The 19,559-nt window shown below is 31.3% G+C and overlaps 3 protein-coding genes across 8 annotated transcripts; 2 read left to right on the forward strand and 1 right to left on the reverse strand.

Moving 5' to 3' along the window:
- The first annotated feature begins 463 nt into the window (after positions 1–463).
- Positions 464–5,280, forward strand: LOC105772861 (B-box zinc finger protein 19). Of its 6 annotated transcripts, none has more exons than XM_052628831.1 (7): positions 474–851; positions 1,053–1,149; positions 1,564–1,658; positions 2,171–2,233; positions 2,439–2,681; positions 2,769–2,863; positions 4,978–5,280. In XM_052628831.1, the coding sequence occupies exons 1-6, from the start codon at positions 759–761 to the stop codon at positions 2,856–2,858; spliced, it is 681 nt and encodes a 226-aa protein (XP_052484791.1). In that variant the 5' UTR covers positions 474–758; the 3' UTR covers positions 2,859–2,863; positions 4,978–5,280. The 6 variants fall into 6 exon arrangements, with proteins under 6 accessions (XP_052484802.1, XP_012449830.1, XP_052484791.1 ...); XM_052628829.1 differs by having other exon boundaries at positions 476–851; positions 1,543–1,658; XM_052628838.1 differs by lacking the exon at positions 2,171–2,233 and having other exon boundaries at positions 479–851.
- A 3,611-nt stretch (positions 5,281–8,891) lies between these two features.
- LOC105772854 (SH3 domain-containing protein 2) lies at positions 8,892–12,473 on the forward strand. Its single transcript, XM_012594330.2, has 10 exons — positions 8,892–9,111; positions 10,038–10,160; positions 10,239–10,308; positions 10,389–10,540; positions 10,745–10,846; positions 11,101–11,301; positions 11,384–11,446; positions 11,547–11,696; positions 11,781–11,855; positions 12,190–12,473. The coding sequence occupies exons 1-10, from the start codon at positions 9,052–9,054 to the stop codon at positions 12,304–12,306; spliced, it is 1,113 nt and encodes a 370-aa protein (XP_012449784.1). The 5' UTR covers positions 8,892–9,051; the 3' UTR covers positions 12,307–12,473.
- Positions 12,474–13,073: 600 nt separating this feature from the next.
- On the reverse strand, positions 13,074–17,912 carry LOC105772833 (squalene synthase 2). Its single transcript, XM_012594319.2, has 14 exons — positions 17,347–17,912; positions 17,208–17,250; positions 16,028–16,117; positions 15,483–15,558; positions 15,317–15,386; positions 14,854–14,997; positions 14,642–14,746; positions 14,427–14,573; positions 14,181–14,256; positions 13,979–14,067; positions 13,791–13,882; positions 13,654–13,699; positions 13,499–13,566; positions 13,074–13,242 (listed from the first exon to the last, which is right to left on the reverse strand). Coding segments are annotated over exons 1-14 (1,242 nt in total). The 5' UTR covers positions 17,542–17,912; the 3' UTR covers positions 13,074–13,241.
- Between the last annotated feature and the right edge of the window lie 1,647 nt (positions 17,913–19,559).

The following is a 19,559-nucleotide window of genomic DNA, read 5'->3' on the forward strand; positions in this document are numbered from 1 at the left end:
TGTGATTATGATTTTAAAATTTTGATATTTTTAGTTGAGTTTTTTTTGGTAACTCATACATGTATTTTTAGTTTAGATTTAATTGTTTTTAAATGTTATCGTGTAAGTTATGTTTGATTTTATTTTAATACGATTTAGATGTATTTTGATTATTAATTGATTGAGAGATTTTCTAACTCTTCTAGAATAAGTTTATGAAATGTTGTTTGTCCAAAATTGATAAATCATTCAGCAAATTTTATTTTATAAATTTTTGTTTTAAAAATAGAGTCCACATAACTCTTGAAATTTTCTAAATGAGAATACTACTACTTGAAATATTTAAAAAATTTATTGCATTTAATAACAAAATTATTTATATTATATTTGAATTATTTTATGAGAGTTAAAAAATTGAAAAAAATAAAAGAGCGAGTATGAAGATTTAAATACTCGCAGCGCGTCATTGTTGTGTGTGCTCTAGGCAATTTCTTTTCTCGTAGTTTCTCCGAGTCTACGAAAAACAAAAATAGCTGCTTTGCTCCTCTGTTTTCAGCTTCTCCATTTATCAACAATCCTTTTTTTTTTTTTTCCGATTTATCATCTCTAGTTTCAATCACTCTTTCGTTGTAATTGAAATGAATAGTTATTTGTAGAATCATTGAATCCTTTTTTTTTTTGAAAATTTTTATCAGTTCTCTTCATCGTTCTGTGAAAGAATGCCGTCAAAGCGAATAAAGTAAGGAGTTAAACACAAAAAAGGAAACAAATAAGCCAAAATGCGAACGCTTTGCGACGTTTGTGAGAGCGCCGCGGCGATCATTTTCTGTGCTGCCGACGAGGCCGCTCTTTGCCGTTCCTGTGACGAAAAGGTCTCTTCATTTTTCCCTCTAACTTTTCAGTACTAGTGATTAATCGATGAGTATCTATAGATATGTCCATAGTTTGATTTATTTGCACACTTGTATTTGACTTGAAATTCTTGGAATTGAAATTAGTGAAATCATCTCAAGAGTTTTGTTAAAAAAATTAACAGTAATTTGATTAAATGTGAATTTACTGGGAATTTTCAGGTTCACATGTGTAACAAGCTTGCAAGTAGACATGTGAGAGTTGGGTTAGCTGACCCCAGTGATGTCCCACGCTGTGATATATGCGAAAATGCACCTGGTATGTATGTATGTATGTATGTATGCATGTATGTATGTATCAAGGCGAATCCGGGAAAATTTTAGTGGGATGGAATTGAATTATAAATTTTTTAGATGTCAAAACTTATAATTTCAATATTTTTTATAGGACTAAAATGATTTTTTTTCCATTTTGGGGGGGCCAAAGGGAAAATTTACCATATATAATTTTATAAATTTATTATTTATAGGGAGATTGAAAGGTTAACTTTCCATGGGGGCCAAGGTCCCTGCCTGCCCCCTAAATTTGCCCTTGTATGCATGTATGGATGGATGGATGATTTGATTTCCTTTTTCTTATTGAGTAGTATAATTATTGTGAAAACATTTTCTTTTTTTGGAAATTTCTTCATTTGTTGATTTGTGTATGTAGCTTTCTTTTACTGTGAAGTAGATGGCAGTTCCCTTTGCTTGCAATGTGATATGATTGTACATGTTGGAGGTAAAAGGACCCATGGGAGATATCTCTTGTTGAGGCAGAGAGTTGAGGTTTGTAACTCTTTTGTAGACTGTTTTTTTTCACTGTTTTAATGGTATGGTTGTCATCCCACTTCGGTAAAATCTGGGATTGCGTATGCTCTTTACATTCAAGTCAGCTTTAAGTTGGATTCCGTTATATTGTTGTTGTTGTTATTGCATGTTCGAGTTTATCACATGATAGGCTATTATATTATCTGCATATGGAGGTTTTTACTGCAGCCAATTGGTTTTAGCCTGCCAAAGTTCTTCCCCTTTGTTGTAGTTTTCAGGGGATAAGCCTGCTCATTTGGAGGAACTCAGGTTGCAACCGGTTGATCCAAATGATGTAAGGAAGCCTACATCGGTTAAATCCGGGATTGCGTATGCTCTTTACGTTCGAGTCAGCATTAAGTTGGATTCCGTAATATTGTTATTGCATGTTCGAGTTTATCACACGATAGGCTATTATATTATCTGCCTATGGAGGTTTTTACTGCAGCCAATTGGTTTTAGCCTGCCGAAGTTCTCCCCCTTTGTTGTAGTTTCCAGGGGATAAGCCTGCTCATTTGGAGGAACTCGGGTTGCAACCGGTTGATCCAAATGATGTAAGGAAGCCCACATTGGTTAAATTTGGGATTGCGTATGCTCTTTACATTTGAGTCAGTTTTAAGTTGGATCCTGTTATATTGTTATTGTTGTTATTGCATGTTTGAGTTTATCACACTATAGGCGATTATATTATCTACCTATGGAGGTCTTTTACTGCAGCCAATTGGTTTTAGCCTGCCAAAGTTCTTCCCCTTATTGTAGTTTCCAGGGGATAAGCCTGCTCATTTGGAGGAACTCGGGTTGCAACCGGTTGATCTGAATGATGTAAGGAAGGACCAAAAATGGCAACCTAATTTTGCAGGGAGAGAGAACCAGCAAAATCATAGACTCTCTCTTGTTCCGGCGCTTGACGGTAATGGTGATGGAGATGGAAAGGTAGGTAATAAGTTGATTGATCTAAATACCAACCCCCAACGGCTGCATGACCAGGCTTCAACGATTCAGGTATCGGTTTCCAAAGTTCTGTCCTTTATTTTTACTTGCTGTTTTTTCCAAAAACCTTATTAATTTGGTAATTGTTTCATGTTTAAGGAGCAAGCCATGGATGTTTCAAGTGACAATAATCATGACTCTGCAAGTGTGGTCCCTGTTGGATCCTTCAAAAGAGAGCCTGATAAATGATCTAGGTATTATCTCTGGCTTATGTTTGTTCACTTGTTAAAGAGCATTGCAAACATTTGGTTCTGAGGTTTTTTTTGTTTTATGGACATTTCCTGATACTTTTATATTATATTATATATATTTGAATGATAGAAGTACCATAAAGGCCCCTATACTAAGAGTTGGATTGCATTTTGCCCCCTCTACTAAAAAAATAGGCAAATTAGGCCTTATACATCAGATCAAAGAGCAAACTGGTCATTCTATTAAAAATTCAATCAAATTTCTATTGTTAAAAACTGGTCCCTGTACGTCAACATGAGATACACTATCTCTCACATGAAAATGCCTTTTGCTTAAGGCATATCCCTTATTTTAGAAAATAAAATGCCTGTGATCTAAAATTGATAAAGTGTGCAAATAATTAATTGGATTGCCCAAGCAGATTTACTTTCTTTCACATGAAAATGCCTTTTGCCTAACGCATTCATTATTTTTTTCCCTTAGAGCTCAATATGTTATGTTTGATGAACTGTAATCGACTAGTAGGGGAAAGAAAAAGAATGTTAACATTGTCATATTTGGTGGATTTTTTTTGTATTAGTCTGTTGGGATCATATTTGTTCTGAATGACTTTGGAAATTGTTAACTGATGTGAACTATGAATTTAGAAATGAAATTTTCTTCACCGTTGTCAATCTCGATGAAGTCAGCTTGACATGATTGCAGCTACTGTGTGGGTTAAATCACTATTTGGGGTTTGAATTTGGCAACTATTCTCATATTGGTGCTTGAATCTTTTTTGTCCAAATTAGGCCCTAAACTTGACAATTATTCTCATAATGGGGCTTGAATTTTTCTTTGTCTAAGTTAGTCCCCGAATTTGTTTGTACATTAGGACCTGAACTTGGTAATTGTTCTCACATTGGAGCCAGAAGTTCAGGCCTCAATGTAGAAACAATTGTCAAATTTAGGATCTAACTTGGACAAAAAAAAAATTCAGATCCCAATGTGAGAATAGTTGCCAAATTCATGTAACTAAAACATAATACATGTTACTAAGATTGAAATTTAATGACAGACAGTTGGAAATTATATTCACTGGTGTTTAAGTGGCATTTAAAGAAGTGAAAAAACTGTAGCATTGTGCGGTTCCTGACTTATATAGTGCCATAAGATTTCCTAGGCTTTTGTCTTGGGGTCAAGCTGTGCTAATTATCTTCATGAGAAATGGTGGCTAATGATAGAAACAGCTAAATAACATTTGAACACAAAACATGGTAACATGTTGGCTTTTGCTTGCTTACCTGTCTTGTTGATTTGGAATCTTTATAGTTAGGTATGAGTAAGACAAAACTAATCTAGTTGTAACAGAGGTATACAAAAATTATACTGTTTTTATTTATCTGTAGCAAGGACAAAAACTTTGATGAAAAGAGACTACAGTTTTCTGTCTGTGGTTGATAGTTCCTTTGTTTTCCTTGTAGTTTTCTTATATGTTACCCGGACTCGAAGTTGTTTGTTATAATTATTTGGAGGATCATATATAACTTTATTACACATGTTTTTGAACAACTATTTGAAATATTTCATTTAAGTCATCAGGTTGTTAAAATCATTGTTATATAGTCTTATTTGTTCGCACCATCTACACCAATCGAAAATTTAAACAATTTTCTTCTTCGATCTCCAACACTAACCGTCAGATTGACTTGGATCTAAAGTATGTTCTTCTACTTGTCAATGGTATTGATCCATCATACTGGTTGCCGAATTATCACTTGGAGCTCATTAGCCGGACTTTAAAGAAAAAAATGTAACAGTTCAGTGACTTGAATGAAATCTTTCGAATAGTTCAATAACCATTTTATAATTTTTTTAAATTGAGTGACCAAAATATAAACTTACTAATAGTTTAGTGCCTTTTAAGTGTAGTTTACCTTTTTCCTTTCTCTCTTGAAGTAGCGTTATCCAACACCCATATCTAACGGATATCCCGACATAAGTATATGAATGTACTTCAAATGACCCTCTGAACACATGAGTTTCTTTGGATACAAATATTTTCCATATGTAGGCTAATCATGTGTGACTTTCCTTGCAAAACATTTCGAGTAATAAAACCAGTATTGTGGTGCAGATATTGGTGGACACATGGTTTAAAGGCTCTCTGCTTCTTCTGTTACATTCCTTGCCCCATGAACAAGTAAAAAAAAAAAAAAGAGTCAACTTTTGGAGAGGAGCTTTACCATGTAACGTAGTGAAGGTATGTGACATTTTACACTTTTATATACAGCCTTGAGAATGCCATTGGTTGCCAAAAGCTGATAACTGATATATATGTATATATAAAGATTTTATATTTTAGGTAACACACCTTACGAATGAATCGAATGTTGCCACTTAATTAAAAAAAAAAGAGTTGTTTGCGTGTTTTCTTTTATTTTTTTTAATTAGGTATTTGACCCGATAGATTGAAATATGTCACAAGTCTTTATATTTTTATTTTTAGAATTTAGTCTTTTCATTTTTCAGATTTCAAAATTTAAGTTCAATTGTTAATTTTGTTAAAATTATTTTATTAAATTTAGATTTATTACAACATATTTTTTTGTTACATGGCTATTTAATGAGTTTTTTTAATTTCAAAATATCACATCAATAAATTTAAAAAAAACAATATAACAATTAGACTTGAATTTTAAAATTTAAGAAGTCGAAAATTAAATTCCTAAAATAAATAAAACAATATAACCTACCAATTTACTCTAGTATGAACTTAGAATCCTTTTCATACGTAATGTTCGGAAGAAATGGGTTAAACTTTAAACATAGCGTCCAATAGTTCTTTAAAAAAAATTTCCATTGCCAGGACTCGAATCCGAGTTTTTTTTGGGTGAGAGTCAAGTATCCTAACCACCTAAACCACAACAAATCTACAACGGATATTAAAATTACTCATTAAGTGAATTTTCTTATACCCTAGTAAAGCCAGACAAGTGGCATTCATGGGAGTAACCCTTCCCGAACCTTAAACGATTATGCTTGCACACGGTCCACAGCTCATCCCTCGTGACACATTTCTCGTTGTATCCACCTTGTCATAATCGTCACGTACAACCTCGAGGAAAGGAATGTTAGAGAAGAAGAACGACCATGTAGGATCATGCAATACGCCCAACAATTGTCTTGGAATGACACTAATGATCGTGTCATGCATTGAGGTTATGAATCAACACAATTAACTTTAAATATCTAGCAGTGTATTGCAAGTATAATAGGTTAAATTATAATATTTATAATGTTACAATGGAACACCCGAGTATTTCAAGTATCGAACCTAAGAGAGTTTGAGGACAAAGTAATCAATATGCAACAAGTATGCAAATAGAAAATCTAGCTAACTACTCGCTAGGTACCATATTACGGCAATTCATAATCAAGCGTTAATACACTAAATTAACTAAATAACAATAAGAAGGATTAAATTGTAAAACATGCAAAATTATGCTCAAGACACACAAGCGACTGGTTGACTTTCGTTGTTGATTAGTATTTGGATTAGGGATCTAAAAAGGTTTAAACTTCTAATGGACTCAATTTTTTCTCTCGGTCACCATTTTACCAAATTAAATGATTTAGTCCATTTTATCTCTCGACCTCACTGAATTAACTCGGGATAATCAAATTGGTGCTCAATAGGAACTCCTTTCAGTCTCACCTATCTAAATATTCATCTAGAGGCATCAAATCACCATGGATTTAGTCCAATTTTTACAATGTAGTCTCTATGCAAAAAACTAACTAAACAATATTTCTATCAACCAATTACCATGGATTTAGTTACCTAATATCTTTTTTTTTTATTTAAACAATAACCCAACACATACTCAAATCATACATTAAAATAAACATAAGATTAGGGTTTAAAAAGCTTAGAAATTTCTTGGTGGTTGTTTGAAAAAGATGATGACAACAATAATGGGGATGAAAAATACCAACAGAGATTAGATGGAGCTGAAATTAACTAAACTACAACTAAAAACAAGAAAAAGCTAAAAACTAAACCCTAAAACATGAAGCCCATTCTGAATGATGTTTACCTCAAGGTTGGGCCATCGTCGTCTTCCTACATCAACTCAAATACATCGTTAGGTTCCCCGTGGCACCGTTTAGTCAATTTTGGTCTTAAAATGATCAAAACTCAACTAAAAATATTTATTAACGGTAGAAGTTAAAACTCGACAGAAAGCGTAGAAAAGACACTTAAATTGCTTAAGAATAAGATCCTCAAGTGTACTGAAAAGTCTAATTTGACGTATCAAATTATGAAAGATCTATTAACAATTAGCCAACAAGCACAACCATGCAAGCCATTGTATTGTCGACTATGTGGCACTATGGAACAAATGGTGACCCACTATATACTAAAAAAAAATGGTACTTTCTGTTAAAAATTTCATCTATTTTTACTGTTAAAAACTGACATGGCTAATAGAATGACCAAACAATTTCACGTGGCATGTTATGTATACCTCATGTTGATGCATAAAGACTAATTTTTAACATTATAAGTGGATGGAATCTATAACAGAAAGACCAAATTATTTTTTGATCTAACGTACAATTTGGTTGACAATCATGATACTCTTACTAAAATTCGTATTACTAAAATTCAAGACAAAGTACAATTCAACTCTTAATACGATGACAATCATGATACTTTTACCTCAAATTATCATATTTTCGCAAGAATATTAGATAATTTAACAAAAGTGAGTAGCAACCTATACGAGAGATGATAGTAATACGAAAACATTAGCTTTGAATTTTAGTGTAGTTAGTTTGATTATATTTATGATTTTTTTATATATATTCCTATCTTTCCAATATTTTTTATGCTTATAGAAGAAATTGAAACATTAATTATGTTAACAAATACATCATTCAATTGCAATGAAGACTTTAAAATAAAAGAAATTAAAAAGACTTAATATGAATCCAATTTTGAAGGTTGATACTCATTACGACCTTGGTACTTTTGAACTGTATTGCTTCTAACACAAGTTAATGGACTCAAAATAACAAGAATAAAACTATTCATCAATAATAAATAATAATACCTCAACCCCTTAATTAAGAGAGTGCTAGAGTTAGTAGGATATTAATTCAGTTAAAATAATATATATATTTACAAAGTAAATCATTTTATTATGAGAGTTTTTTTGTTTTTATATTTTTATAAAAAATCAATAAAACTCAAAATCATGAAATTTAAATTAAAAAAACACTATAAATTTTAAACCTCAACATTACTATTTCAACCAATTCTTATTTTTCTTCTAAATATGAATTTTTTTAATAAATAATAGATTAACACACCCAATAGAGGATGTAAAAGAAATTATGTATAACATATATAATAACCAAATGTATTTTTGTTTGAAATGTTAAAATTTTATAATGTGTTTTCTTAGGGAAATTTTTTACCTTAATTTATAATGTGTTTTCTTAGGGAAATTTTTTACCTTAATTTTAATTTTAAATTAATTTTATAGATATAAAATATAAAAACATAAAATAATTTATTATTTTGTGAAAATTATTTAATCATTTTAATTAAGTTGATGAGCAATTTATTTGCAACACCAACTCAATTACAAAATCAAATATAATATAGAAATGGATACTTTTAGGTAATTTTTATTCACAAAGACCATGAGGTGTCAAATAATAATTTCTTTTCATTTAGCTTAGGTATTAATTAATGATGTTTGAATTGGATTAAACTGACCCGATTGAATAGAAAATCGATCAAGCACCGATTTAAAAATGACATTAAATATCTTTTAAATATTTTAAATTTTAATAAAATTTTAATCACCTCCGATCCAATTAAAAATATTGGTATTCGTGTAAACTTAATATAAAATCTTTAGAAAACTTGACGTCACAAGTCAAATAATATTTTCTTAAGCTTATTTTAAGTAAAACGATATTAAATACAGGTAAACTATCAAAAAAAGAAATTTACAAACTAATAAATAAAAGAACAAATTAAATATATTCCAAAAAAAGCTGCTCATAAGAAAAATTCTCCAAAAACACACACCGTTCGAGTTCGACGATTTGAAAATTCTCTCTCTGTATATCGCTTTCTTCGTTTTTTCAGCTGTTTGAATCCATCGTAGAAACCTCCAATTTTGTCGTTTTAATGGAGGCAATCAGAAAACAAGCCTCCCGGTTCAGGGAACAGGTCGCCCGCCAACAACAGGTTCCCTCTCCCTTTCTTAATTTCCTTTAGATCCGATTCAAAACTTCGTTTCTCAGCTTCATCCATGATCTCGCTGTCTCTAAATTGTCACTCAATTTGTTATTCGTTTTGTATTATTCGATTTGCTTTGTCTGTTTAATTTCGTGATTTCGATTATGCTCTCCTTTCGAATTTTTTTAAACTAAACTTTGGATCTATTCCCATGCGCCTTCGCGCGTTTATGATTAGTGAATCGTTTCGATAGAATTTGGAAATAATTAACTGTTATACGAATATGAAATGAAAAATTATCATCTGAATTTAAAATTTAAAGTTGGAGAATGGAATTGAAAATCCGTTGTATGTTGAATATATTCCAGAAACCTTTCAGTATGTTCTATTTGTTTATTATAAGCAGCTTAACACGTCAATTCAAATGCTTGATTGTGTAATTTTTCTCTTTTGAACTCCTTCCATAAGTTTCGCTAACAATGGCTCTGTAGTCTGTAATGTGTCTCTAAATTTTCACTCAATTTGTTTATTTGTTTTGTATTACTCGATTTGCTTTGCCTGTTTAATCTTCGTGATTTCGTTATGCTTTCCTTTCGAATTTTTTTAAACTGAACTTTGAATCTATTTCTATGTGGCTTCACACTTTTATGATTAGTGAATCGATTCAATAGAATTTGGAAATAATTAACTGTTATGTGAATATGAAATGAAAATTTGTCATCTGAATTTAAAATTTAAAGTTGGAGAATGGAATTGAAAATCCGTTGTATGTTGAATACATATTAGAAACCTTTCAGTATGTTCTATTAAGTTTATTGTTATTATAAGCAGCTTAACATGTTAATTCAAATGCTTAGACTGTGTAATCTCTCTTTTGAACTCCTTCGATAAGTTTCACTAACAATGACTGATTATTTTCATGAATGTTACTTCAGGCTGTTCTCAAACAGTTCGGTGCCGGGGGATACGGAGGTTCGGACAATTTAATTACCGATGAAGCAGAACTTCAACAACATCAGAAACTTGAGAAGCTCTATATATCAACGCGTACAGCCAAGGTTGTTTAGTTGTTCTCTAGTGTCAACTTTTGCCTCGTTTGATTTCTTTATTTATATTAGTTGATTTTGCTTTTACAGCATTTTCAAAGGGATATTGTTCGTGGCGTGGAAGGATATATCATCATCGGGTCCAAACAAGTTGAAATAGGTGTGTTGGTGAAGCATTTGTTAACATAGAAATTCCACTTTGAATAACGTTGTTTTGTTTGTATACATTTTTTTCTGAAGAAACCAAATTATCCGAGGATAGCAAGAAATATGGTTCGGAAAATACTTGTACTAGTGGCAATACGTTATCAAAAGCTGCATTAAGTTTCGGACGTGCTCGTGCTCACATGGAGAAGGAGCACGGGAATCTGTTGAAAGCTCTTGGCACACAGGTTCCGTTACAATTTTTAAATTTTTTAAATTTTAGGTTTCTATATTAATGAGTCTGTGGAAGGAGGCTTGTGTTTAATATGCAATTTGATAACCTGTACATGGATTATTCTTTTGGAATTTGTAGATTTTTTTTTAACCTTCTCCCTGATTACTGTCAACAATATAATCATCTAAGTCATATTTTGAACGGTTTGATTTGTTAGGTTGCTGAGCCACTAAGAGCAATGGTTATGGGATCCCCTTTGGAGGATGCGAGACATCTTGCTCAGCGTTATGACAGAATGCGACAAGAAGCCGAATCTCAGGTTTTATATCTTACTGATTTGTTGGATATGTGCTTGTATTAACTTCCTATGGATATATAGTCATTCATGCATATATAGTTCTGAACACAATTAGGTTCTAAGTGTGACAGACTTGAAGCAAACTAATTGGTTGTGAAGATGGGGATTTTTTATAGAGAGATGGCGAAAGTTATATTCCTTCTGTTATCTCTACAGAGTTGGCTTTGTGATTTATGATCATGCTATAAATATTTACCCCTTGTGAACCTAGACAGACAATTGAAGTCTCCAAACGCCAAGCAAGAATGAGGGAAATGCCCGGAAATCACGATCTTGTCATGAAATTGGAATCAGCAGAGACAAAACTGCATGATCTGAAGTCAAACATGTCAATATTGGGAAAGGAAGCGGCTTCAGCGATGGCCACTGTTGAAGGTCAACAGCAGAGGTTAACACTACAGAGACTTATTGCTATGGTAATCCGAATTTCCTTATGTTAAACCCGCCACGTAGACATTCATAAACTGCAGGTAACTTGATTTTATCTTTGCATCGAAGGTTGAAGCTGAACGTACATATCACCAACGAGTCCTTCAAATACTCGATCAGCTTGAAAGTGAGGTATACAGTTTGTGCCACCGAGGCATTTATCTTGACATTCTTTCACTGCAGCTAAACTACTATATTACAATTGACACAATTTCCTCCACCTTCCCTATAGATGATATCAGAGAGGCAACGACTTGAAGCACCACCTGCACCTAGTGTGGTGGACATGCCTTCACCCCCACCGTTTGAGGAAGTTAATGGAGTTTATACTTCTCAAACGCATAATGAGTCAACAGACTGCATGGGATACTTTTTAGGCGAGGTTTGTATATAATAGCATTGACACATTTGAATTACCAAATTACTATAATCTGTAAGATAGCCAAGTAAGTGATGTATTATGCAGGTTATGTATCCATATAACGGCGAATCCGACACGGAATTGAATCTGTCAATTGGAGACTACATAGTTGTGCGAAAGGTTTAACCATATTCATATATGACTTTGAAGCATTTATTTTTGTTTCCTCGACTCAGTTACTAGGGTATAGAATTCGTTTGGTTCAGTTTTAAAATACCAAGATAACTAGGAAAACGAATACAAAACGAACCAAAACGAATTGGCTCGGTCGATTATTTCGGTTTTTCATGTATATTGGGTTTGGTTGGGTTGGATAATATTGAAATTCTAACCAAATTATATAACTGAATAAAAACCGAATGAACCAAGTTTGACCGGTTTCAGTCATTTTTTAACATTTTACTCACCCGTACTTGGTATTAATAAGTATTCGTTTTCAATATACTCTTGGCAGGTGACAAATAATGGGTGGGCAGAAGGAGAATGCAAGGGCAAAGCAGGTTGGTTTCCTTTTGCTTACATAGAAAAAAGGGAACGTGTTCTTGCCGGTAAAGTAACAGAAGTTTTCTAGACTTAAATTCTGTTTTGTTTGCTGTTTCCTTTTTGTGATATAATATGTGGTCTCCATCGTTGCGTTAATATATTTGTATGTGATATATAGAATAAATGCCAATTTTGTCACCGATTTGTGAATACCTTTTATATACTATTTATTCAATTTATTTTATTTTAGTGACATGAGTTTATGTATCATTTTGTCATGTGCCTATAATTGTATTTAAAACTTCATATATTTTATAAACTTTAACAATGCTAATATAAATTTGGTATTTGTCATGAACATTATATTGTAATAATTTAAAAAAATATTACGTATAAAATTAAATATAAATGATTTGTGCAGAATGTATATTAGATCAAGAAGTAATTATTTTCTTGTAAATGAACAATTTTATTGATTATTAGCTGGTTATTACAGCAATTTGAAAGTTTTGGATTTTAATTATACAATATTCTCTAATTTATTTAATTGAGATTTAATTATGGATAGAAATTGTGGATTTAAGGGGTTTAAACATTTAATATCCTCTAATTTAATTAATGAGATCTAAAACTTTACGTATGGAAGTTATTGATTTAACTTGCTTAAGCCTTCAAAAATTAGTAATCTATTATTTTTTTCTTGTCTTCAGTCTAAAAGAGTTTATCTGTATGAGCCAATTAAATCAATTTTTAAATATTTTATTCTTTGAATTTTAAATAATTTATTTAATTAAATTGAACTAGTCTCAGAAAATTATAATTTAGTTTTAGTCTCTAAAAATTTTCCTCGTCACGTAAAAAATAATATCAAATTTTTATTTGATAATTTTCGATTAAAATCTCAAATGAGTGAGATTTTTAATAAAAAAATAAAACTTTTTTACCATTGACACCGCTCTTTCCACCTTCTATGTTTCTTCATTTATAGATTTCCACATACGTATATAATGGGTAAAGTATGGTCCTGATAAAACGTAAAGCAGAACAAATTAGTGAATGAATGATAAAAACTAAATTATCCCTATTGTCAGCCTGACCCGTCATTGTTCTTTTAAGTACCTACGTTCAATACTTGCATCTGGCACATTAATATGAGAATAAAACATCCAAATATTCTTTAATTACACGAAAATATTCAAAAAGAATCTGATCAAATCACACTGACACTTCAATCCAAGCAACATAATTCTATCGCATCATTATTTAGAAATCGAACTTACTAGTTATTAGGCCAGTTTGGGTTCAGGTTAACCAAAAAGATGGCGAATATGATGAAAAGCAAAACAACCTGCATTGGGTTTAAAATATACTAAGAATTAGTCGATGATTTCAAATTATAATATAAACACGATTGAAAAATGTCAAAATAACTCACCACAAACGGAGTGTAATTGGACTGATTCTCGATTATGTATGATTTCCTGATCAAAGACAAAAAAAGAAGTTGATATATATGAGGGAACGGAAACTAAAACCAAAACAAAATTTATGAAATCAGGAACAACTGCAAACCTTTTGTTTAGCACACCCGAGTCTCGGCAAGTCTTCAGGATTGAATCGAGTCGGCTCACGGTTTTTTGTGCATTAGGATCGTTTTTGTCGACCTACAACGGCCAAATGCATGCATATGTTGACAATGATATGGAATTTGGAAAGGAACATGACACATCTGATGACAGTTTTCGGGGTTAGATACTTACCTTGGCTTTCAAAATGTAAGAAAAATCATAGAAAGCACCATAGACATCAGTCATTGATTTTGTTCGATCAATGACTTTCGCAGTTAAACCTGGAAATGAGGCCGAGATGAAATGAACATCGACCTGAAATACTTGACTAAAACTTAAGGTGTAAAGTTGATCGATCAAAGATCGAAGAAAACAATTCTAAAGACTATCTTACCGCGCCTCATTTTCACGACACCTCGGAAGACTTTGATGTTGTTGTAACACAAGGCTAGTGTTCCGATAGCCATGATCTAAGTATAAGCAAGACATCGAAAAAATTGGAGATGAGTTTGAATAGGACATTAATATTCGAAAACTCTGAGTTGATTTATCGCATTTCAAGCAAAAGATTAAAGACTGAAATGCAACTGAATGATATGCATGAATGAAGATAACAGATGGAATAAGAATTCTCTCCAACCTGAGGGATAGCACAAAATCGGAAAATTGCAGGGTCACGTAAAGCGGACATGTATTTCAGGCAATCATCAACATGTAGTAAAGCGTTAGTGACCATGTCGTTCAAGCACTGCACCGCCTTGACCGAGTTTTCCTCGTCTTTCAAGTCCTGCAGGTGAAAATATAAGTCATACACATAGGGAAGTTACTCGAATGAAATTTGGTTACAACGCATACCTCAAGTTTCTTGACGTATTTACTCCAAATCTGGCGTGGCCAAAACATGCGTGACTTCGGTATTTCATTGATATCCTCTAGATAATCTCGGATAATATTTGTTTTCTGTAGTTTGGTTAGATCCAAAATACATAGTTTTAGAATCGAATCTTCAAACATTAAAATCGAAGCATGAAACACATTGGTTCATTCGTATATTGCAGAGCAAATACCTGAAGAAACAACCCCATTGAATTGGAGAGCGATTCCGGAGCCAAATCTTCTGATCCATAGGCATGGAATAGCTTGGACAAACCTAATCCGACAAGTCCGGCTACATAGTGACAATATTCATCATAGTCATCAACTGTTTCGACCTGCGAAATAAAAAGACGAGTATTCATAAGTTTTATCACGTATCGAGCAAACTTAGTGGCTAAGTCGGAGAAATCAGTTCTTTTATATGGTATGAGACAATCTAGCAGAGATTAACCAGTAATAATACGGAATATGAATAGTCAGTGCCAAGTAAATCATGATCAGAATATGAAAATATCCACATCAGTAAAACTTATTCCGGTTTTTAGATAGTTTTTGTCGAAGGGAAAACCGCGAAATTTGTCAACCAAAATATAACCGAGTCTTTCGTTCCAACCCCTCAATGGGAAAACTTGACAAGGATAATAAGTAACAAACCTCCTTGCAAATAAATTTGGCCATCCCTGCTCCCATTCTTAGTGTAATATCCTCAATTGCCTCCTGATAACTGCAATAAACAATCGAGAACTACCGATTATTTATCGAAAATTGACAACCAATAAAAACTTGATACATGAATTTAAGATAACAAATGTTAACTAACCCTTTTTCGAGTTCCAGAAAAGCAGCAGACACGTGATGAAACTGATCCATGAGAACTTTGTATTCCTTTGTACCACCTGAAATGAGAGAAAGTTATGCAACTGAAAAACGAAGAATCTATTTCAGCACAGAAAGTTTATGTTACTCTGACTCTTCATTTTTTTCTAAAACACCTGTGTTTGATACCTTGTATCCAACCGATATCTGAAGACGGGTACAGTGTGTGATCCTATAAGGACTCTCCTAGTACATGGAAATCTTAAAAAGAAGTTGAATATACCTATGTCAGGCACATACTTGCATCCGCTGCTACTCACAACTAAGTCTGAGTAACATAAGGTAACATGAGCCACTTAACATATTGCCAATGCTAAAGTGCTCGTTACAACATATTTGGACATGAAAATTTCAAAAAAGTTATAACTGGTATGTCAAACAAATACATACCCGAGGCCAAATAACATGGTAAATTGCTATTTTTCAGCTATTTCCAGAAAGATTAAAGACACTCTGTATATTAAGGAGGCAAATTTTCAACAAGCTCACAAGAAAAGTGCCAGTCGGGATCATATATGTGACGATAAAAATCTATAAGAATTGGAACTTTGACATCTGCTGCAACACTAGTATCATCCTCTGCAACAGAAAAAACGAACCATCCCAATCAATGCCATGAATATATCAATGAACAGTTCATAAATAGTTCAGTTTCTATTTGTTTATTTTCATTTATCAAGCTAAATAAATGAACATAAACAAGAATTTGAGGCTCATTTATCAAGCTAAAAGAATTAACACGAATAATTTTAAAAAATATATATAGAACAAAGATTCCTTTGTTCAAGCTCGGTTCTATATGTTTATGTTTGTTTATCAAGCCAAACAAATGAATATGAATATATCGATGAACAGTTCATAAATAGTTTGGTTTCTATTTGTTGATGGTTGTTTATCAAGCTAAATAAATGAACATGAACAAGATTTTGAGGCTCATTTCTTAACTGAACCGAACACGAACCTAACAAGAACAAGTTTAAAAATAAACTAATATGAACAGAGACTCCTCTGTCCAACCTCGGTTCATTCACAGCCGTGAATATATTGATAAACAGTTCATAAATCATTCTGGTCCTGTTCGTTTATCAACTAAATAATATTCGTGAATATATTGATAAACAGTTCATAAATCATTCTGGTCCTGTTCGTTTATCAACTAAATAAATGAATATGAACAATATTTTGAAGCTCCATTTATTAAACTGAACCGAACACGAACAAGTTCAAAAATAAATGAACATGACCAGAGATTCCTTAGTTCAAGCTCGGTTCATTTACAGCCATGAATATATCCATGAATAGTTCATAAATCGTTCTGTTTCAGTTTGTTTAGCTTCGTTTATCATGCTAAATAAATGAACATGAAAAATATTTTGAGGCTCATTTATTAAACTGAATCGAACATATACAGAGATTTCGTCGGTTAAGCTCGGTTCATTTACAACCATGTTATTAGTTAAATAGCTTGCAAAAGAAATTGAAGTGGATCAAGAATCACATGCAAAATCTTACAATAATTAGTGTGTAGAATTATCATGTAATGAAGCCAATACGTGAAAATGATTGATAATAATTTAGAAAATTCAGTAAGAAAAAAAGTATAAATGATGGAAAATAATATGAGATTGAAAAAAGGAAATTAAAATTAAAAAAAAAAAAAAGAACAAACCAACAGTATCAAGAGCTCGAAGAACCAAATAAAATATGCAAACCTGCAAAAAAATCAAAACAGCATAACTCAAGAAATAAATAAAAATTACAAAAAGCATCGAGAGAAAAAAAAAAAAAAAGAAGCTAAATTCGCTTACTGCATGCCTAAGCTCTGTATCGAGCTGCTGAATAACAAGAGCGAAACTACGAGAAACTTTGTGAAGCATAGAGAAACAAAAACCCCAGTGAGGCTCCGATGGGATCTGTTTCTCGGCATTTCTCGCCGCCATTTTCAATTTCAACAACGGATAAAAATCATCTGGATGTTTCATCAGTGCTCCCAAACTCCCCATTTTGTTTTTGAAATTTTTAAACGCTTCAAAATCAGATCCAAAACAACAAAAAACAATATCGATTTTAAGGATCGAAGAAGGTTATTAGATTTCTATCTTAAGAAGATGGTGGCGCATTGGATTCTTGCATTTGATAGTTTTTTCCTGGTGTCACTACCATACCAAAAAAAAAATAAGAGCTGTATTGAAATTTTTTATTGAAGTGCAAATGTTTTGGTGGGTTTTCAAAATCGATCTTGGGGTTTAATTTTGAAGAAAATAGTTCGGGAAAATGACATCTGAATTTGGATTTTTGGGATTGCTTTCCTCCTCTCTTTTTTCCCTTTTTTGTAAATTCGCAAATTTGTGTGTTTAACAAAAATTGTGGAATACAAACGGACTACTACTGTCACGGGGAAAAGGTTAGGAACATGGACCATCAAATTTATAATAATAATAATTTAATTATGAAATAAAATATAATAAGATATGAAGAATATATGTCTATATAAAATTCAATTTTATATATTAGATTATGATATATGCCGAAGAAATAATATAAAAAGGACAGATTTTTAAATTTAAAATTAGTGATAAATATCATATTTACACATTAATTTTAATTTAATGTACAATTTGATACTTAAATTTTGATTTGATGTAATTATTCCCAATAAACTTAAATTATGGTTCATATGTGTATATGAAATTTTAATTTTGATTTCATTGTACATATTTAAAGAATACTTACATTTATTTTCATATCGATTAATATAATAGTTTTATATGTAATATATCAACATAAAATGATGTTGATTCGATAATATTTTAATGATCTATGAAAATTAAATCAAATCAAATTTTATGTATGATATTACACATTAAATCAAAATTTATGTATAGTATTGATATTTATCCCTAAAATTGTAGTATTTTCTGTTCAAATATTGGATAAAAGCATCATATAGGCTCATATATTAAGAGTTAGATTGCATTTTGCTCCCCATACTTAAAAAATGAGCAGATTAGTCCCTATACATAAAGTCAAAGAATAAAGTAATTATTTCAGTTATAATTTTCATTTATTTCTACTATTAAAAATAATAATATTATACCAATAAAAATATGTACAATTAAAGGATAATATTAACATTGTAATTAATTATTTTTAATTATTCAATTTCAAATTTTACAGTAATTAAATTGTTTCGATCTTTTTAAAGGGACTGAATTATTGAATATCAAAATTAAAAAATAATTTATGTATGAAACTTTTTGAAAAATGATTAAAAAAGTTATGCACGTTTGTCAAAAACACTTTCGTCTCAAGTCACCATTCTTTAGGAAACAGACTTCAAATTGGAAACCTACAGCTCATATTTTGTTTTTCGCAAGCCAATTCAAAACCCGTGCAATGGTGCATATAAATATTATATTATTTTTTAATTATAAGATAAATATAAAGTCCTAAAAATAACACGACTCGAATTTATATTACAATTTGAGCAGTGAACAATTTTAACTATCAGAGCAACACACAAATTTTTTATTAAATATAACCACTGAATGTACCAAAAAATTGAAACCCACTCTTATAATAATAATAAATATATGAGTTGAAATGTATTTAATTATTATTATTTATAGAAAAATAGTGTAAACATTTTATAAAGAAAATTTGTATTAAATATTTATGTTATATTTAAAATCTTTTATTTATTTAATGTCACAAGTTTAGAGGTAAATTTAGAAAATCTTTTAGCTGGAAATAGAATTGAATTATAATTTTAAGAGATTAAAATATAATTTTAATATGCATCAGTTTATAATTTCATATTTTTATAAAATTAAAATAATCATTTTAAAAATTTAAAATATAATTTAATAATTTTGAAAAGAGAAAATTGCATTTTCTTTTTGAAAGTCATTTGCATTTGCCCCAGACAAATAATACCAACTCGAATGAAAAACAATTAAAAAACATTTTTATAAAAAAGAAAAATAAAATTAAGCATAAAAATTATTTTTAAACTTACAAT

This window comes from Gossypium raimondii, chromosome 1, assembly GCF_025698545.1.
Source record: "Gossypium raimondii isolate GPD5lz chromosome 1, ASM2569854v1, whole genome shotgun sequence".
NCBI classification, from domain to species: domain Eukaryota; kingdom Viridiplantae; phylum Streptophyta; class Magnoliopsida; order Malvales; family Malvaceae; genus Gossypium; species Gossypium raimondii.